Genomic DNA, 22,046 nt, shown 5'->3' on the forward strand with positions numbered 1-22,046 from the left:
TTTTAGCTCACCAGGAAATTTATCAATAGTAAATATAGATATTATTGAAATTTATCTAAATCAGCTCAGGAATTGTAAAATGCTGCATTTACATGTGGTGATCTTTATGTGAAACGTTTTACTACTAGTAATGAGTGTAAGCAGAAGAGTCTGCGTCCACCAGGTCAGAGCTTTGGGACGGTGGTCAGATGGTTTTAATACCAAGAACGCCGTGTGTTTCTGATGACGCCCACAGCGTGTGCTGCACAGAATCCTGATGCTGTTCTGCAGTGAAGCTACAGAGGAAAAAAAAACACAAAACAGAGAGGTCTCAGTACATCCACAGCATGAACACTGATAGTTATTGGTTAAAGCCAGCTGGTGTCTTTTTAAAAACTTGTGTGCAGCTCAGAGAGATGCGAACCGCAATCCACTTAGAATTGGATCTGCGAATTTAAAACCTGTGTTTTATGGTGGCAATGTGGCATAAAGATCAGCATTGTTCTATTTTAGTGAGCTACGGAGTTTCCCAGGTAGACTGCTTGCTAGATGATGTGAATGAACAGACGGGGATGCATATCTTCCTCACATTGTGAGGGTGGCAGTAGCAAGGCAGCAGAGGAATATCTGAAATCCAGCAACTGTTGGCTATTTTTCTAATGGTGCGTTCACATCAAACACATTACGCACGTCACAAACGCGCCCAGTGCTTCGAGTTTGACACGTGTGCACTTTGAATGCAGACACTTGATGGTGCGTTCACATCAAACGTGTTTTGAGCGTCAAGCATCTAGTTTACATTCAAAGTCTATATGGAGGCACGTCGAGGGCGCGTCAGATGCGTCGAAATCGCTCCAGCCGTCGTTTTCCGTTGCCGGCCTATTTGCCGGACGTGTTGGACAAACTTGACGCTTCAAATCTCGCCACGCTAGATGCTCAAAACGTGCCATGAGGGGCCTTCGATGTGCCTCCGCATAGACTTTGAATGTACACCACACGCGTGACACGTGTTTGGTGTGAAGGCACCATAAGTCTCCAATTGGTAATTTCTTCATTTTATTTTGGATTTAAAACTAATAACTTTATCAAAGAACCTATGATGTTATAGTCCTTAAAATAAACTGAGTCAGTGTGAGGGATGCTAGACAACACAGCACATGCAAAATGCAGTCAAAGTTTTGGTTTTATTCCACCACATAGTAGTACAGGTACTAGATTGCAAGGAACTGCAGCTCATGCTTGTTTTTGTAAGGCTTCTGTAACTGACACCTTTAACAAACAGACCTGCATGTACTGACCAACACAGCACAGAAACCGGACAACGCCTCCTGTGTCGTTTGCAATATAAGCTTGGGTTTCAACCCTACTTTTTAGGCACTCGTTGCCTTTGGAACAAAGAGGAAGACGAAGAACAGGAGAGCTCAGGGGTTAAGTGGGAGGGGGATTGAAGTGAGGTGAAGGTAGCCGGAAATAACAGAGAATGAGGGAGTGACCTGGAAAGGGGGTGGAGGAGGATTGGGCAGGAGGACAAGGGAGAGACTGCCGCTTTGTGAAGAGGGAAATTAGGAAAGTGGAGAACGGATCGTTCTTTGGTATTTGAATGGGTCGCTGGAATGCCACAGCTAATTCCTTGGTAAGTTTCAGTCTTTGTTTCTTATTTTTTTTAATTAATTTATTTCTTGGCGGTTCACGAGCAAGTAGAAATGTTAAATAGTGCCATCTTGCTGTGAGTTCCAGAAAGTGTGCAATTATGCAGCCTCTGCAATTGAGAAAGCAATTGTCATAAAAATTGTAAGGTTTAATACATAAAACCGTAATGTTGACAGCCGTGCTGCTGGTTAAAACCTGGTTTTTGGGATTATTTATAATACCCCCTAGGATGCTGACTCTGCACTCTTTCGTTTTTTTTTTTTGTTGTTTTTTTGTTTGTTTTTTCTTTTGTTTTTTTTTTTCCGCCCAAAAGGTCAGACCAAAAGTTAGTTGTGAGCCTTTTTGTGATTGTGGGAGCTGTAATGGCTGCTGGTCAAGTGTGAGTGTGAAAATGAGATAACAGGAAGCTAAGTGCTAACAATTCAGAGGCCGTGACTCTAGGTGTGAACTGCCCCCTCAGCTGCCTGACGTAAATCTCTTCAAAGCTTCAGGAAGGGCAGTCAGATTTATTGGACGCCGGAGGTTTGTGACGTGTCGAGAGTATACAGATTCAGTTTTTATGTGTGAAATCTGAAATAATCTAGGATTCACTGTCTAACTGAAATTATTACTTACTTGTACGGCTGAAATAGTTAATGGTGATTGATACGTTATTGAAATAATCTTCAACTAACTTAGTAATCGATTTTTCATTAACTGCAGTATACAGACTTAAAAAGGCCATTTGGTGGAAAATACTACATATATTTTCATTTCACATTTAAGATTAAACACCTTAGTCTCTAAATATGTTTTAGCCAAAACTCCTCAAGTGGTTTAGTTTTAGCTTCATCCTCTTCAGATTCACTAAAGGAATCCTATGTTATTTAGGCAGTGCAATTTTTATTTTCTTATTTAAAAAAGAGATTGGATTATTTATTTGCGACTTTTAACATATTTTTAATATTGTATGGAAAGGCTAAAGTGGCTAAATGAAAAATCAGTCAAACGTGCCTTTTTTTTATCCAAATAATCAACAGAATAATCAATAGATTGTTTGTTTACTAAAATAATTTTCGCAGTCGTACTTATTTTGTGGCGTCTACCTGTAAAATTGCACTATGTAATGCAACTGATGTCCTGCAGTTGTCTGTTCAATAGCCAGTTTTTTTTTTGTTGTTTATTTTTTATAGTTTTTTTTAAGAGCAGAATTTTACTTGTGGTACTTTTTGAAAATTTTGCATCCAACTTTTATAGAAATGTATCCACTCAATCTCACTAACGTGAACGTTTGTATTTGCTCTTTGATCTGACGGCTGATTTAAGTTTAGAAAAGTAAAGGAATCAGACAAAAACATTATGTAGGAACCCCAGATAAAGCAGTTATTTTTGCTTTAAAGGTCAAATCCTTGTTGCGTCGCTTCAGGCTGGAAGTGGCCGCGGCCCTCTTCAGAAGTTCACGTAATCACGTCTGCAAAAGCTCTCGTTAGCTGATCGTTTTTGATTGGCCGCATTTTCGTGAGTTTACTGGTAGCTTTTGTTGTAGAAGGTGCTGCTGGTTTGACGAGTGGCTGAGCTGCATTTGTCTCCGTTTCCCACAGGAGAATCCAGTGAATTGGACGAAATTCCTCACTCGGCGCGCCCCTACGTTCCTCGCCACAGCGACCCGTCCTACGCTGAGACAACCCCCTCACCATCGGCCACCACGGAGAGCACACAGCAGACAAACCTTCACCTGAGCCATCCTCCCCCGGAGGACCCGCTGGGACCTCTGCCTGACAACTGGGAGATGGCCTACACCGAGACCGGAGAGGTCTACTTTATAGAGTGAGAAACAAAGACCTCTCGTTCATTTGAAATATGCTATTGAGTGTGTCTGTCTGGCTCAGTGAAATGGTTGACTCTTGCATTGCTAAAATATTTATATATTCAGCTCTTTGTTTTTGTAAAAGATGTTGTTCAATGCATCACTGTCCACGCCTGAGTCGATTTTAAAGAAGTGCAAAAACAGAGGATGACGATAAAATGCTCGGCACATTCTCTTCTAAAATGGTAACACAAAAGTGTTCATACCCCTTGAACATTTTTTTTATGTTTTAACATGTTAAAACCACATACCTCAATATATTTTACTAAACATATGATGGACAAAGAAAAGTAGAGCACAATGTTTAAGAGGAAGAATGAATCAAAACATTCTTCCACTTTTTAAAAGGCTGAACGCGTGGCATGTACTTGTGTCATCTTACCCCTTTCTGCCCATTCTTCTTTGCAAAATGGCCTAAGATCTCTCAGATCTGAGTAAAAGCATCTGTGACCAGAAATGTTCTTGCCAAAGACTCTCATCCTGATTTACATCTGGGATTCGACTGTGCGACTCTCACACTTTTTGATCCAAATATGTCATAGTAGCTCAGGCTACCTTGTTAGGGTTGTTCTCCTGCTGGAAGATCAATATAAGACGACAAATCTCGTATTTGGTACAAGTCAATACCAAGTATGAAAACTTTTGGAAAGCACTGCAGAATGTAGACTTGCATTGCTTTTCCAAGCTGCACGTCTTATGTGAATCTAAATCCTAATCAGTCAATGGTGATTGACTTTTTAACTTGTCATTGGCGTGTCGGTAAACTTTTGTCTTATGTTTTGTTCAGCCACAACACAAAGACCACCTCTTGGCTAGACCCTCGGTGCCTGGACAAACCTCAGAAACCCCTGGAAGAATGTGAAGATGATGGTATGTGATCAATGGAAGTATTCTTAATTTTTCACTACCATTATCTAGTTCAGTGCCGGATTCATTGGAAGAAACAACTTGATGATAAAAGACACATTTCACATCATGGTTCATTTCTATGTCATAGATGTATAATCCAGATAGGCTGTTTCCACAGTAACCTTTAGGTGTCAGTGTTGGGCAACAGAAATGAATGGTGCTGCTGTGTTTGCTTTGTTTTTGTTTTTTTCCAGCTTTCTCAGGAAAACAAGCCTTAGTTACTTAAGATAATCCATGCTTCAGGAGTTAGAGGTCTCTGAAATCTGTTTAGCATGTTTTTATAAGAAATAAAATGTACAGTTTTCAGTCACATGAACAAGATAAATGTTTAGCCACTGCCTTTATGACAATATTGCCTCAGACAACACATAGATCCGGTCACATGGCAGAAACCCAGCATGCTGTGTTTTGTAAACAATGGTCATCACATGACTTTAATGGACTGGCTTTGTTTACCTCTTGCCACCAAGTGGCCAGATGTTGCTACTGCATCCACCTAATGTCTGTTCCCCCCTCCCTCTCTCTCATCCCCATTCTGTGTCTTCAACAATCCATTGTTCTGAGTAGAAGGGGTCCATACAGAAGAGCTGGACGATCTAGGTAAGAAGTAACACCTGACCTCTTTTATAACTTTTTTTTATTTTGAAAATTTAATTGTTTTTTTGTTTTTCACCAGTGCATCCTTGGGTTTTCATAGGTCAGAGTAATGTCATCTCGCTTGAGAATCGTTTTTGCAGCTTTTGTTTAGATTTTGAATTTAGGTCAACTCTACAACGGAATATAAGAGTCAGACTAAGTTTTTTTAAAAAACAAAATTAAAGTTATGATATTAAAAGTATGCAGTCGTAGTAATTTTAGAATAAAGTCTTAGTATAACCAAAATGAAGTCTTAATATTTGTAGAATGAAGTAGTAATTTTATGAGACCTCCAACACAAAAACTAACAATTCATTTTTCAGACGTTGTGGTAAAATTGCATCTTTATTCTGCTAATACTTTAACAAAATTCTTGTAATTAAACAGACATTTCTGCATTCTGGTACAACTCACAGAAGGGATGACTGAAATTAAAGCCACTTTTGGGAAATATTTTCTGTCATTTGTAAAGAAAAATGATTAAAATCAGAAATTGGAGATTTTATTTTCTAACCTTTAATGCCCAACCCTACTCGAGTCTTCTGATGAGATTAAAAGATGTTTATCAGTAAAGTTGATCGTCCACATCTACTTAATCGTGCAGTACGTCCGGCGGCTTATTCGTGGTGACTTGACCGTAGGCGGGAAGTGACTACGGCTCCAATCATCTAGAAATGAGACATCCTTCTTGCAGAGACTTGACATTTATCCAGCGTAGCCCCTCGTATGTGGCTCTGACGGTCAGCAAACGCAGCCTACATGTGGCCTTTTACACAGACTGCATGTAGCCTGCAGACAGACAGACGGACATCAAACGGCCAAACACTCCCACCTCAGCAGGCCGTCGCTTCCTACAGACTGCAGATCCAGAATAGATTCTTCTAATGATGTTTTTTTGTTTAATGGCTCTCTGCATGAGCCAGATGGCAGCAACAGGCCCATCAGCTTTCTAAAATAAAACAAACCTAAATCTCAATCATGACGATCAGTCCACTTGTTCAGAAAAAATGCTTCCTGGATTAAAAACTAACTAGTTATGACTGATACATTTTCCCTGTCTGATTAATGGCTACCTTGTTTAAAACATTAGCACCAGCTTTTCTACCATGTGGTAATTTAACTTCATTAATATGTGATTTGTGGGATGTGATTAATTGTTCCATATATGGAACCTTGGAGAACACATCACGCCCCCTAATGCTGCAGTTTTCAATCTGAGAGTTGATTTTTCTTTTTCTTTTTAACCTCCCTTACAATCCTGTTTACCATACGTCATTACTAGATTATTTTTGCTCATTATTCTGCCTTGTTCATCAGAGTTGTAGTTTTCCTTGGTTTAATTCTTGATTAATGAACTTTTCAGTGAGGAGACATTTCCTGACTTGGAAAGATAAACTCATGCTTGAGTTGTATGTTTTTCCTCTTTGATTTAAACCGGTTGGAAATACAAAGTCATGGATAGTGCTTTGAATGTTCCTAAAAATAGTCATCAGTCCTCTAAATTTAAAGGAAAAGATTAATAATAATAATAAACATTTAAAGGGATTGTTTGTAGTTCTTATTTTACTCTTTTGGCTCTTCCCACAGCATATCTTTTAGTCCTGTCCTCTGAATCCTGAACCTTTCACACCAATTAATTTGGTCGTTTTAGTTGTTATACCTTTTAAAAATAGCTTCTTAACATGTTTTTATTTCTTGGTTAAATGAATGTTCCTAATGAAAAGGTGGAATTGATGTAAATCTCTTATTCCTGCAATTAAAAATGGTTTTGTGCCACATTTCTCACCAGAGCTCCTTATAAAGCAGCGTAAATGTGAATAATTTTACTGATGTGAAATGAGAAATAGTTTTTTTTGCATCTGACTTGAAACACGAATCAGATTATCAACAGTTTTTAGAATGACATTAGGCAAAAATAATAAGCCCAGAAACTGCAAAGCTGGTATGAATGCAATCAAACACAGCTAAAAAAAAAAAAAAAAAAAGTTCACACATGCATAATACACCCACAAGGACGAGTTCTTCTCTGTGCCACATTCCTCACTCAAGAGGCCTCAATCAACGTAGCGTATCAGGAGAATGAGATGCAAACAGTTGGAGATGTAATTCACCGAGCTCGGTTCTCCCCCTCGCTTTGGAAAGCAGGATGTGGGAAGAGGGACAGAGGGTGAGAGGAAAAACACAGCCTAATGAGTGACACGTTTTTTCTCTCTCTGCCTCTCTCTCATTTGTGTTTCCACACACGCAGATGTATCCTATCCCTGTCAGAAGCTAGCAGCACCAGGCATCGTCTACTCTGCAGTCTCGCACATCGTCACCACACACACACACACACGCGCGCGCACACACACACACACACACACACACACACACACGTATAGCCATACACAGGTGCAGCTTCTGGAGCAAAACTAGTGCAGTGTGAAATCAAGTGGGTGATTAGAATTTAGCGCGAGGTGAGGCAGGACCACAATCCATTTAACGTTCCAGTTCAAAACATTTGAATAAAATAATTCACAGCCACCACAGCTTCGCACTTGGAGCAGCAGCATCTCTCTCTCTCTCTCTTTCTCTCTCTCTTGCTCTCACTCTCGCACACATCTTGCATTCCTTGAGCTTTCTGCATCAGCTGCATATGGAGAATGGTGAATAATGAGCTAATGTTTATGCATGCTAAATTACCAACCCTAATTGCTGATTGTACAGAGAACTAGGATACAAATGCTGTCCTGTGTGTCATCTAGAGAAATTTTAGAGATCAAAGTATTATTTTTATAGTGTTGCAAATGTCTATACATTTTGAGGTCGTATTTGAACAGCACAAAGCGGTGCATAAGAGGATGGAAAATTAAATGTTTTTCTCAAGATTCCATCTGGCCCCCTTTGCCCTTGATGACACTGAATAAAACCTAGTTAAGCTGATGAATTATTGTTAACTTGAGGGAAGAATAGTAGTTTTTAAGCTTTTTCACACTTTAGAGTGTGAAAGGTCTGGCATGCAACCTTAACTAGGATATATAATGAGAAAATTGGAAGAGCTTAGTAGCATCTAACCTGTTAGATGCTACTAAGATTTGAGACTGTATTGGAGACATGCCCTTCAGCAGAACAACGATCCTAAAACATATAGAAAGACCTAAAATATAATAATTTAGATCAAACGACAGAATGGCCCAGTCAAAGTCAAAGCCTATTTCAAAATTAGAATCTATGGTAAAACTTGAAAATTGGTACTCATAACAGCAACCAATTGGGCTGGACTGACGGTATGTTAGAAGCCTGGGTAAATATTTGTCTCTATGGCAACGTTCTCACAGCAGTCTGAACGGCCCTGCCTCAATCTTTCCACCCCCTACCCCCCAAAATAAAATGACATCTGTGCCTCTTCCATTCTTGGTGCCAATTTGGATATATATTTGATAGTTTTAAAAGCCTTTTATTTGATCAAATATTCACGTCATCGACGTGAGACTACACATCGAAACAAACTTCTCTGCAGAAGCTACAGTCAATGCTCCACAAAAACACGCTCCTGTGTTAGTTGAGCTTTCTTTTTCACCAGCTTCTTCCATTGCATGATCTTGTGATGATACTGTTGGCTCCCGTCGCTAAATAAATGTTGCAATTGATGGCGTTCATCACTTCAGTAAACAGTGCGCTGCTGTGTGACCTCATTGTTGTTCTTCAGAGCATGTAGGTCATCTTAGGGTCATAAGGCATTCACACAGAAGCCCGATTGTGGTCGCTTTTAATCAGTGATATGAATGACTACGCAAAAAAAAAAAGTATTTCAGCAAAAAATGTGACTTAAACGCCAAGACCTGCTGTCTGAATGTAGCCCAAATGTACAACTCTAGTTGAAACAAACTCCAAAAGACTTACAGCTGTAAAAGCAGCGAGAGTTTGCGCTTGCAGCATGTTGAAATGTGAAAGTTCAAGGGATATAAATTCTTTAGCGAGTCGCTGTACTTCTTCTGTTAATGGCCTCACTCCCCGGCTGCAGCAGAGGGCCTCCAAATTGAACAGCCAGACAGTGGCTCCGAGTCAGACAGTTGTTTGTAATTAATGCCCACTTGCAAACAGGAGCAAGTGTCACAAGTCAAGAGTTATCGAACAATCTGTTTTTGGAGCCATTTAGAAGCCTCTGAAATTAGCTTTTGTGGGTGGATGGCTGACAATGATGAGTGCAGCTGTGATCAGGGCTGTGAGAGATAAATATTGTATTCATCGCAAAGAGACTGAATTACTGGAACATAATTCATGCCGGACAATGACATGCCACAGAGGCAATCCCATTCATGTTTCTATTATGCTAAAAGTTCATGCTGCTGTTCTGAAGCAGCATCTGAAGTGATTTCTGATGCTAGAAATTCTGTTTCCAACCTGGAGGAGATGGATCTTTTGGTCTCGCTTCCAATTCGGTGTGTTTGTATTCAAGAGAACGACACAAACTATAAAGTGGTAAAGATCAATTCAAAAGCGTGTTATAGTCGCACTGTCCTGCAGCTACAGAGAGGAAGGAGACGTCAGATAAAAATGCATGGAATTTAGCCGAGAAGCCCCAAAGTCGCAGTGCTTTTCTGTTCAAGCCAAGGACAGCTTTACATGAATGCACTGTTTGAATTAGAGGTATGTGCATTTATAAAATTCCTCATTTATTAAGCACTCAGTCACACGTAACGGCAAACTCGAATCTTTTCAACTCAACCTTTTCTTTTTTCACCCCCCGTCTGTTTTTGTACGCCGGTTGCAAATCCTGGATTATTCCATCCGCTTCCACTCCTTTTTTTATGCCTTCGCCTGCTTCCTGCTTTCTTGTTTTTTGTTTTATCCTTTCCTGCTTCCCCTCCTCTTTTGGCTCTGCCGCTCTTCGACCTGTCTTGCTGGGGCTTTTTTTCCCTCTCATCTCCGTTCCGTCGCTAAGCCTTTCATACGTCTCTGCCCATGGGGTCCAGCTGTGCTCTTATCTGATGTGCGGAAATGTCAGCAGTGAGAGGTGACGGAGGTGAGGAGGAGAAGGACGACCTGCGATCCTGCCGAGCTGCTGACGGATTTCAAATTATAGGCGCGTCTCAATTCATGAGAATAACATTGAAACGTACATTTATCCCAGCAGTCTGTATGTAAAAAGTCAAGTTTATTTGTACCACACATTTTAGCAACAACTCAGTTCAAAGTGCTTTACGCAATAAAAACACAATGCAGTAACCGAAGCAAGTAATAAACGTTGCATTTTGTCAAACTCTGTTTGAGCATCTCTTTCTGGAAGTTTATTCCAAAATTCAGCTTAAAGGTTTAGTTTATGATAGATTGCTTTAATGAGCGACTCTCGCCTGCAATTTTTTGTTTATTTTTTGTATATTTTAAAGATATTAATATCAATGTAAATCTCCCTCGATGAAGAGCATTACTGATTGATGATAATACCAAAAAATCTCTAACACTGATGAAAACAAACGTTTCTGATTTTGGCTAATTTGTTGAGCTGCCACCGTAAAATTGGATCGAAATGACCCCAGGTTCCTGACAGCAGCACTGGATGCTCTGGTTTTGAGACTTGGGCTGATCAGGAAAATCAGGGTTTATGGACGAATAAATCAGTGCTTGTTTCATGATGATGTTGCCCAACAGTGACGATTGAATCCAAGCCTTCCTGCAACTTTGTTGTCCTCATCTGCTTGGTCCTCTTTGTGTTTTGTCTTTACAGAACTTCCTCATGGATGGGAGAAAATCGATGATCCAGTCTACGGGGTCTACTATGTTGAGTAAGTCACACGCTGTATGAAGTTTGCAGATAGACATTTATGAAAAGAAATCAACTGAAGGCCTCGTCTAGCAAATGTTTCTTCTCGGGCATAAAAGACGAGTGTTCCCGTTTTTAGTCCAACAAGCGAAACTCTTGACCTCACTGTAAATCTGAGCCTACAGTTTTGTTTTCCGTCAATTTCAAGCAAATTGTGCCTCGGCTTTTTCGCGATGCTTGAATGTAGGACATTTCTGTTTGTGCCACTACCATTTGGGAAAATAAGCAACAATTGGGTTTACGTGTGTGTGTGTGTGTGTGTGCACCTCGTTCATTTTAGACGGCGTGGAGCCGCCGGCCCTCTGCATTAATGCAAATATGCTCAGTGTGTATTTGATGTCGTTCAAAGCAGCACCTGGGAGCTCGGGGATGTGGCATCATTTTTATTTATTTTTTGTCCTGCTTTGTCAATGCAATACATTTTCTTATATACATTATTCACAATTGCTCTCATTTCCTTCATAATAAAGTGCTTTCAGCTGCTGGGCTCCTCCCAGGCATGCAGGATGATGTGAAAGATGTTCTGTGAATTAAACCTTCAGAAAAGGCTTCGACTCGAACAGTTTTTCTAGTAAATACATTTCCAGTGGAGCTGTTGACATAAAACTCTCACCAGATGTCAGTAACGGCTCAAATAATTCACAAATGTGATGTATACAAATATGTCCGTTAATTAAGATGAGCAATGTGGAATTGGAAAATGAACAAACCTAATGAATGGATGCCTTTCTATGCCTTTCTATGGGAGGATGGCAGATTGAATGAGATTCCTGTAGGGCAAAAACAGTCACATTAATTGGCCAGGTGTAATTTTGATCCATTTTTCCCCACCACTGCATTTTCAAATGTTAAAGGTTCTGGAAACTTCTTCCACACTCTGTTTTCAATTGATGTCAAGTTGTGAGAATGACTTGGTCATTCACGTAGCTTTCCGTTTTCTTTTTCTTGTTAGTTTGTTTGGGATCATTGTCTTTCTGAAGAAAAACGCTGGTCATTTCATCTTCAGATTCTTGTCAAGAATGCCCCTATGAATTTCCCCATTCATTCTTTGTTTAATTTTATGAAGTCTGATGGTACCATTTGCTATAAAACAAACCCACACCAGGATTCTCGCTTCCAAAGTTCACTATTTGTTTGGGTAAAAAAACCACATCTAAAAAGCCTATTTTTGAATGTATCTGCACATTTTATAAGCCAGTGCTTCTTAGACCTGTCCAAATGTTATGCAATAATCTTTTTCTTCAAGAGTCGAGTATTGTGCGGTGAATTTGCATAGAAGCCACTGAAGTTATAACGTACCTATCTGCAAATCCCGGCTATTTATAAATCTCTTTGCGGCTGTACAAGGCTTCTGATTATTCTTTTGACTTCGCTGTCAGAAATCTTGCAAACAGCACCTGGTTGTGGCTGGTTAATGGTGAAATGATGTTCTTTCCATCCCTGGAAAATGCATTATTTAGCAACATTTACAAGATTAGAAACACCTTTGCAACAGTAAGGTAATGTTTGAGTTGCCTTGTAATGAGAAGCCACCTGATCTTAATTTGCAGTAATGATGTGGAAGGATTGCTTTCTGAACACCAACAGACTTCAGATAACCTCATGGCTTTCTCTGCCTTTTACATCTCTTTTTTTTTCATGTGTTCAACATTTACCCGAATACTAACTTTAGTTGTTACTAGGCCTTCATAATATCAAGAGAACATGCAATTGCAATACAGTCGCGGAATATTAAGATGCCGACATCATTTGCAATCAAACCAAATTTTCTTCAGTGTCCCGCTACTTTTGCTTAGCTTTAGCATCTTGGTTTCTAAAGGTATTTATCAAGCATGACCTTTGAGAGGAGTTGGATTTTATTCAACGGGCGAAATATTTTATTGGCAAACAGAATTTGAATGTGTGGTAATTCAAAGACATCATCCTGCCTAAATTTTATTTCTAAGCTGTGAACATGTTGAACATATTGAATTTGTTATCCCAGTTTGCATTAGTTGTTACCAACATCTGGTGGGAATTTTGTCAACTTTACCATTAGAAAAATATTTACTGGGAAAAACCTATTTGATTTAAGAACAACTTTCCCTGCCAGACATGTAGAGTTTTGTTGGTGTAATTTGGTTATATGCATTTAAATAGAGGACTCTTGCAGGTGCATTTCTATTGTGCTTTGATTTATTAATCAGGATCTTATTGCCTTGTCTTCCCCCCATGCCTTCCTTCTTCGGCCCTACCTGGCTCTATTCTCTGTCCTCCCGCTGTTCTCTGCACACCTGCCAAATTTTCCCGTTTGTTTGTTGTTGTTGTTTTTTCCCCCTCCTCCTTAAATCCATTCCTCCTGCATTCCTCATTTCTCCCCGTCCCCCTGATCCACAGTCATATCAACAGGAAGACCCAGTACGAAAACCCGCTGCTGGAGGCTAAGAGGCGCAGGCAGCTGGAACAGCAGCCCGCCCAGCAGCCTCAGCCCCAAAGCCAGCAGCCACCTGAAGGTGAGCGCTACATCCGAGGTTTGTTCACAAGCCCCCGCCAAGGGGCGTCATTTTCTTTCTTTAATATTCATGTTTACGCCTGCGTTGCCTGTGTTTGAGTGTTCGTACCAGCTACTGCTATTTTTTTATGTGATGCCGCCTGCTACTGCCGTATGATTTGCTAAGCGCTGTCCCATAAAGGCATAACTATGATTTGCGGCTGCGTGGCGCAGCCTTTTATTTCAGTTCATTTTGGATTTCTTTGTTGCGTTTGTCTCATTTGCTGCGTTAACTTGAAGCTTCTCTCCTAGGTGCGAAACACAAGTAAGTTTTGACTTCTGCTTGAAATAATAAGCCTCGCATTTGAAATGTGAACGTAGCTCTTTTGGAACGTAGCTCTTATCAAACGAAGCTACCGAACGCAGCCAGTGTTGGGAGGCTGTTTCCGCATTCTGCTTCTCACGTTTTATGCACGCATAGGAAACCCCACCGAGGAATTGATTTTAAATGCAGGTCAGCCCACGAGGGAGTTCACTTATCACACCCCGCTGTGCGCTCACCCAGCAGAAAACATTAGATTCACCTCAATTACCTGCTGACTTTTACTCTAGATCAGAAAGAACAGCTTTAAAAAAAAAAAAAGCTCCCTTCATGCAGAGTTTTACTCATTTTGCACCCTTTTACAGTATTGATTATATCTCTCCACTGAGAATAGACATCAAGGTTTCAATCTGATCTTTCCAATGCTGAAATAACAAGGCAATAAATCACATACAGCCGCTGAAATGAATTCAACAGGAAGCTTGTAGGACCCGCTCAAACTGCTACTGGTCAATTTGGCTTTTTTCCAGTTGGAATTTCATTTCTCCCTACTTCCCTTTCAGACCTGTAAATAAACAGTTTCCTGCCCATGTCGCATCGATTTTTTTTTTTTTTTCTTGGTAGTTTATTTATATATATATATATATATATATATATATATATATATATATATATATATATATATATAGTGGTAAATAGTCGTAAAACTGCTTAAATGCCTTGTGTATTCAAAAGTACATTATTTTCTAAGCACTTCATGGAGCCAATATACCTTCAAGCAACCTCATGCTGTTTAGGGTTATTTACTGAAGTCATAAAACCACACTGCCTTGTTGGAAACTGTGTGTGCAAGCTAGAAAATTACTTTAAATTGTCAACGGAGGATGTGAAACATCTACCTGGTGGGCATGGATTTACTCATGGTCGGTATGAAATATCGTCAGTTTTATCAAAAAGTCAGGTGCAAAACCAGCAAAAGAGCAAAGATAAAGACATGGCAAAAGGGTGCAATGAACCAGCACCAGGTCGAGCTGTGCTCCATTTCGAGCTTTTTAACTCCTTCGTTTTCTCAGTCAGCTTCATAAGAGTCAGATCTTGTCCTGGAGCCGAACAAGCAGGAATCGCTATCCTCCTACTTATTCCCCCATCTAGAGAACATGTGATGTGTTTTGCTGTTGCAGAGTGGATCGAGGACTCTGCATTGGCAGGCGCTCCCCTGGCCACCTATGCCGCCAACCACGAGACGTACAGGGACCCCCAGACGGGTCCACCCGTACCCAACGCCATGGGACAAAAACGTAAGTTCTGTTCCGTAGAAACAAAAAGGTGCGCTCATTATCTTCTCCCATTCTCTTACCCTGAGCAACCTATTGGGTGCTAAATAAGATTTAGCTCCTCCTGTCATTTCTTTCTGCCATTGCCTGAGACTGTGTTTTAGATTTCACAATGAAAAACCAGACACTCTGAAGCTATTTAATTTATTCTTAATCAATACGGCGAGGGAGGGGTGGGGAGACTTTATCGCATTCAAAATATGCAACGAGGTACATTTTGTACGAGTGAGCACTCGAAACGGAGTTGAGATTCTGAGGAGACGTCCTTAATATAACCGTGCTCTGTACGGGTTTGTAATGTTCCATGTTCAAATCAAATAATGGCCTGATTTCACCCATCGTTTAGTGATGCACACACCTCCAGCTGCAGCAGGTTTCCTTCTCAGCGTTGCCAGCTCCTTTCATTCCAGCCTCCCACTAGCAGCCTGTCTAATTAGCCCAGTCATGGCTTAGAATTAACTGCCTCATTCTGGAGCTCCCCTTTTACTCTCCGTAGCCTCTCCGTCGGGTGTCTCTGTCTTTTGTTGATCTTTGTTTTATGGCTCCCTGTCTTGCTGGGTTTTTTTTTTTCTTCCTACCTTCCCTCAGTTTCTCTTGTGCTCCAGTCCATAATTCCCGTCTCGCTCTGAGCCCACTCGTTTGTCTCCTTGTCCAAGACCATCGTACCCCTATGTTATTCTGCCAGACAAAGAAATCATTTAAAATCTCTTTATCTGACTCCCTGAGTTCATGTTTTTTTTCCCCTGAGTCTTGGTCTAGTCCCTGATGTGAATATATCAGCTGACAGTTTGGCTGTTGCTCTCCTTTTATAAGAAATAATGTTATATAGTTCCCCACCGACATCTTGCCTTCTTTTTTGCTGAAATCCATTTGTCAGAAGCAGATGAAGTAACATGTTGGATGTAATCTTTCATCACATGGAGCTTAAATGTTGTTTAGTAGTAAAAGATGAGGCTTTATTCACCAGGTCTCATTCAGTTCAGTTCAGAAATACTTTATTCTGAAATTAAATGCTTTCACTCATGTCATCCAAGTGTCCTCAGTCATTTTGGATGGTGACGCTGTAGGCAGGACGCCTCTCCAGTAGCAGTCAGTCTCGCAGTGAATCTGAGGAGGCCTCTGACTGAAGATTGTTGCTGTAAGACAGCTTCATGACTTTCATGACGTGCCAACAGCTCAGTTTCCAGGCAGCAGAGACAATATTCCACAGTGGCGTGTCCTGATGTCCCAAGCACAGCTTAATCCACCTCATTTGCTTTTGCCGCTTCTCTTCAAGTCTCTGTCCCAGCTTAGAAACCAGAAGATGTTGGAGTCCAGTATATCGCTCTTGCCCTTTAAGATCAATGGGAGAGATGACTTGAACTTCCTCCTTCTCTTCCTGCTCTTTGCTCCTGCTCCGTATCCATGAAGCCTCCTTTCACCTCCTCTGGAACCTTTTTTTAAAGAAAAATGTATAACACGATCAAGCGTCTTTTAGTAGAAACAGACTTGTTATAAATTGTGCAAAAATATAGAAGCAAAACTGTCAAATTTTAGTTGTAGTTCTGTTCTAAACGTGTTTATTTCGTAAAATAAATTCTGATGTTTATAGAGTAGCACAGGGAGTCTGTGGCGTCCGTTTGGACTGGCTATTGGTTGTACTCGGCAGCTTGAAAACCCTGACCCGCACAGCTTTCCAATTTGAGGTCTAAAACACACTGTCCGTGCTTGCATGACTAGAACATCTTCAGAGATTTTCCGCAATTCGTGACTGGGACTTTGCAAACATGTGGAAGGATGTGCTATGTTCGGATAAGACCAAAACCTGACTTTTTTTTTTTTTTTCTGTTTGGACGTAAAAGTAAAACTTTGCATGTGGTGTAAAAATCTTAAACGCAACAAACTCGTAATGAAGCAAAGAGGTGGCAGTATCACACTGTGGGGGAAGGCTCTATTCAGCAGGGAGAGGGAAGCTGGACAGAGTTGAGGAGGATACCTTGAGCTAACCATCTCCTAGCAGGACACCCTTAAACACATGAAGGAGTCTGACTGGCAGTGCACAGCAAAAGATGGAGGGAGTGTGCTGCTCTCTGCTTAATAGTGCTGATACTTTTCCTGCCACCTCATTAAAAGGACCTAAAACTGCAGGATTACTATAGAGGAACATTTTAGCGTCTGTCGGCACAATGCACCTCTTCAAGGATAATTTTCTTTAATTCTTCACAATAAGAGTCTCTGGCTTATTTTGCCAGATAAAGTCTTCTTCTGGTTGGCAGCGTTACAAGGCAGACTTATTCTGGCATCATATTACCAGATCTCATGCCAGGGGTTGTCCTGGCTATTTGTTATTTGGATCAGGCCTACTTTAAAAGAGAAATCACGTCAGACTAAACAGACAAGAAGCAGAAAAACAGCTTGGATTTGTTCCATTACCCACACCTCTATAATGCTTCGCCAAAAGAGCGCGTTGACTGTAGGTAGACGGCTTATGGGAGAAGCTTTGGCACGGCTTAATCAAAAAGGATATACTTAAAACCTTGTGTTTGCAGGGAGGCCGACGTTGAGTGTCATTGTGTTTGGCCAATGCTAGCAGACGTAGACCACGTTTTAAGACTCTAGCAGCTCTCTAAAGGATCCACACCAAATCCTGTTAGGCCTAATTGAGTTTGTGTGTTTTCACATGAGAGTAGTTAAAGCAGCATTATCTTTGTGTTCAGGTGGGAAGCCTTTCTTTACTAGGAACCGTTCAGAGCTGAACGGGACCTTCATCAATACCAAACTGAAGAAGAGCCGTCGAGGGTTTGGGTTCACCGTTGTTGGAGGGGACGAGCCGGATGAGTTCTTGCAGATAAAGAGTTTGGTTCTGGATGGACCCGCAGCCCTTGATGGGAAGATGGAGACAGGTTGGTGCCGTTGCGTTTATTATTTGCGAAGAAGGGGAGAACTGGTTCCGTTTCAGTCACTACACGCCCTCTTTCTCTCCACCTCGAAGGGGACGTGATTGTGAGCGTAAATGACACCTGCGTGCTGGGCTACACGCACGCCCAAGTGGTGAAGATCTTTCAGTCCATCCCGATCGGCTCCATGGTCAACTTGGAGCTGTGTCGCGGCTACCCACTGCCTTTCGACCCCGACGACCCAAACACCAGCTTGGTAACCTCGGTGGCCATCCTCGATAACAAAGATCCCATCATCGTCAACGGCCAGGAGGTCACGAGCAGCTACGACTCTCCATCCAGCCAAGGAAGTCAGAGCACCAACGGCCCAACCAACGGCGGACCGCCTCTCAATGGCTTTCCCCGACCTCACAGTCCCTCCACCGAGGTGGCCTCCGATACCTCCTCCCAGCTCGGATACTCTAACGACGTGGTAACCCTGGCGTCGTCCATCGCAACGCAACCAGAACTCATCACTGTACACATGGAGAAAGGAGACAAGGGCTTTGGCTTCACTATCGCGGACAGCCTTGGTGGTGGAGGGCAGCGGGTGAAGCAGATCGTGGACTACCCTCGCTGCCGTGGCCTTAGGGAGGGGGACATCATCATCGAGGTGAACAAGAGGAATGTGCAGAGCATGTCTCATAACCAGGTCGTGGACATGCTCAGCAAGTTACCGAAAGGCAGCGAGGTCACCATGCTGGTGCAGAGAGGTGAGCAAATGGCTGATCTTTATTTTTCTTACACATATACATTTGGTCTGTGGATAAGCTTCCAGGCTGTGGTTAAACTCATCAGCACAGATGGAAGTGAGAAAGCCAGAGCTGAGATCTGTGGCAGGCTCTGATTTATGTGCCCATATGCTAGAGCGCTCCAAAAAACAATGAACCTTTGCTATGAACGACTGCTCAATGCTATTGACGAAAATAATAGCCTTCTGCCTTACAGGCTGTTTTCACTCACAGAGCTCCTTTATCGACACACACATTTATTTATTCATGCAAATAGACATTGTTGGGGGGAAAAAAAAAAACAAAGATTGGATTGCGAACAAGGCAAAATGGAGAGCGCGGTGATTATGGTAAGGAGGACAGGAAGGAGTACTAGAGGAAGTTCAAATAACATTTGAGGAAATGAATGATCATGGAGAGGATGAGGTGCTCAGTGAATGGCACTGATGAAAAGAATGTGCAGTGTCTGGCAAAATTATTCACAACCCTCGATTTTTTTATTTTTTTTATTTTGCTGCCATATTAAAACCATAAATGACAATATTATTATATGTGGATTTCATTTTGTGACAAACCAACACACAGTAGGGCTTGGTTGTGAACTTAAGAGAAAAAGAATACATGGTTTTCATTTTTTTTTTTTTTTTTTTTGCAAGTAAAAACCAGAGGGTAGTTTGCCTGTTTATTGTTGAGCCATCTATAAGGTGTAGCTTCTAATCTTTTGGGGTATTTCTCTGTCAGCTTTGGATGGCTAGAGACATTCCTCTTAAGATATTTCAACGTCAGCCACGTTGGACAAAATATGTCTGTGAAGAGCAATTTTGGAGTCTTGCTACAGATTCTCAATTTCATTTAAGTTTAGGTTTTGACTGGGCCATTCTACCACATGATCTCAACAACCCAAATGGCCATAAATACAGCTATTTATGGCATACTGGAGTTCTGATTGTCAATACCAGACTGCCAACTACAGCCTGCACATCTTTTCCTACCCCTTCACTTTTGTGTATTACCTTGCGTTGGTCTGTTTTAAAATAAAAAGACAATAAAATACAAAGTTTGTATCAGTGTAGCAAAATGTGAAAAAGCTTAAGAGGTCTGGATTCTTCTGCAACGCAGTGTGGCTGACCTGAAATGGAAACGGCCACGTTAGAAGAAGAAGGAGGGTTTGAAGTGTAAAGGGGGGGGGGGGGGGGAAGACCTAAAGCGCTGTGGTGTTTCAGGTCAAAGAGTCTGAATATCCTCTCCTATTGTTCTTACTCTGTCTCACACCAACCTTATCTGTCTCCACAGATGCCCTCTACTTCATCCCTCTCCGCTTTGTTTGCCAGTTGACAACCTGTCTAGTTTATTTTGAGCTCTCTCTGTGCCCATGTTAGAGCAAATGGCTTTAAAGATGCAGCCAATTGGGTTAGGGTTTTCTTTTTTCTCTTTCTTTCTTTTCTCTACACCTACCAGGCTTCACTTTGAGCTGAAGTCTGTGACATTTTGCCCTTAACATAAATTTTCCAAGTTCTTGAGCCGGTGTCAGTTCTTTGCAAACAGTGCAGCAGCATGTGAAGGATTCTGCTCAAGCTGCACCACTCACGGCTTTTGTTACGGCCACTGATTGACAATCATTGTTGTGCCGGAACACCAAATGGGAACAAAGCAGCTGTGAACAAAGGATAAAAGTGCAATAACCGAATTTCAGCATTTCCCATCTGGTCCCTCAGACATACCGGTCAGTAATACCAGTATTGGCACCATTTTCTAGGTCAGATTGTCCCCAACTTGCATTTTAGCCTATTCATTGAAGGAAGAAAACAGTTGTTGTTTTTTCTGTGTGCGCATGCATGGGTAATTTACAACCTCTGCAAGGTGATGTAGGTAAAACTGTCTGAGGAAATTCATCAAGTGAATAGCAACCACAAATGATGTCTCACTATAAACCTATGCCTTTGTGTTACTCTCTCAATGTTTATACCTGTATCTACATAAAATCATCCATTCAGTCACTTACTCATTGTCTAGCCTCTTGATATGTGGCCAAGAGGAGAAAAAACAACAATACAAGTCCTCTTCTCCTTGCATTTGTTAATGAGCATCATGCCTTCATCATGATAATGCACACAAGCCCATAAAATGGTACAATCTCGCCTTGTTGAGGGATTTAAACTGTGCCTGTAAAACTGGTTGGACCTTAGTTTTTGCTGGGACTGTCCTTTATGGACACAAACTGACTTTAGCTGAGAAATATCAGAGTTTAAAATGAATATGGACAAATGACAAAAAAAAATAAATGGACCGGCGATCTAAACAGCCTTTTGATGCGTGTATTCAACCCTGTTTACTGTTAATGAGGAACAAGAGGAGAACCGAAACAGACATAAAGAGCAAATATGTTTGCTTGTTCGCCGTCGAGGAGATTAATAAGAGAACATCAGTCTGCACTTCTCTCGTTTGCACAGTTAAACACTAAGTCCTGCTGATGAAGTGCTCAATTCCTTCGAACAAGCAGTAATGAGCGAGCCATGATAATTGGAACACTTCAGCGTCGACATCTTCCTTATGCAGACGTTGCTTGTCTGCCTTCGGTAAACACCATTGTCTTCGTTTGCTACTGCTATGCCAGATTTCCACGCAATTTTTGGACGAGTTGAGAAATGTTATATCATGACCGCCCCAACTCTGAGACGCCAAATGATTGATACGATTTGATCGTATCAAATCAGCCTTCTTGCTGATGGCAAGAAGGCCTTCATCGCCAAAAATAAATTGTCAAAATATTAGTGGAAACTTGCAAAAAGCAGATAAGATAATCCTGTGAAAGGTTTGATGACTATAAGGCTAATTAAGATTTTTCCATTGATTATTGTAAAGGGTTTTAAAACATTGGCATGCCTTTTTAAAAATGGGCATTATGGCAAAGGACAGATCAGTCCTGCATTGTACTGAAGTTGAGTCCAGCAGAAAGAGCTGAGCTTTTCACATGTTGATGTTAAAAGTATTTATTTTTCTGCTGCATATGTATTCTTTGCTACAAATGATCCTGCGTTCTCCAATGAACCGCTATGTTATTTCATTTTAATGCATCTCTAACATTACATAAAAATATTTAAATGAAAAATCTGCAAAATGTGCCAATCTTTGTGTCAGCTCACTTGGTTAGTTGTCAAAATAATTGATGGATTAATCGAACTAAAATAACTGTTAGTTGCAGCTCTGTTGCACAATCCGTCACATTATCTGAATCATGCTTCAGACTGAGGTTTGGTTCGTTTTTGCCATATACGCATGTGGTCCAGATGTTATTTACACAGATACATAGACACCAGTAAGACACTTTCCCATTGTGATGAATTACAGACTAGAAGCTAATGTGTTCATTAGCTTCGCCAGATAAACTAAAAGGGAGTTTATGGAGTTTAATGACCTGAACTTATCGTCAGAATAATATCTTCCATTAGTC

General features: G+C 41.0%; 1 protein-coding gene across 9 annotated transcripts in view; it reads left to right on the forward strand.

The window, feature by feature from the left end:
- magi1b (membrane associated guanylate kinase, WW and PDZ domain containing 1b) overlaps positions 1-22,046 on the forward strand; it is a 143,414-nt gene that overhangs the window by 80,588 nt on the left and 40,780 nt on the right. For 4 of the 9 annotated variants that reach the window (XM_088005434.1, XM_088005430.1, XM_088005431.1 and 1 more), the window contains exons 5-12: positions 3,210-3,435; positions 4,263-4,345; positions 4,952-4,984; positions 10,728-10,785; positions 13,200-13,333; positions 14,797-14,913; positions 17,646-17,831; positions 17,921-18,577. In XM_088005434.1, the coding sequence (XP_087861560.1) occupies positions 3,210-3,435; positions 4,263-4,345; positions 4,952-4,984; positions 10,728-10,785; positions 13,200-13,333; positions 14,797-14,913; positions 17,646-17,831; positions 17,921-18,577 (1,494 nt within the window). Of the gene's footprint in view, positions 1-1,392; positions 1,613-3,209; positions 3,436-4,262; positions 4,346-4,951; positions 4,985-10,727; positions 10,786-13,199; positions 13,334-14,796; positions 14,914-17,645; positions 17,832-17,920; positions 18,578-22,046 lie in introns of those variants that run through there. The other 5 variants (XM_088005437.1, XM_088005432.1, XM_088005436.1 and 2 more) reach the window with 3 other exon arrangements.

The sequence above is a fragment of the Poecilia mexicana genome, unplaced genomic scaffold (genome assembly GCF_051168715.1).
Source record: "Poecilia mexicana isolate PSO_F unplaced genomic scaffold, ASM5116871v1 scaffold_5, whole genome shotgun sequence".
Lineage (NCBI taxonomy): Eukaryota > Metazoa > Chordata > Actinopteri > Cyprinodontiformes > Poeciliidae > Poecilia > Poecilia mexicana.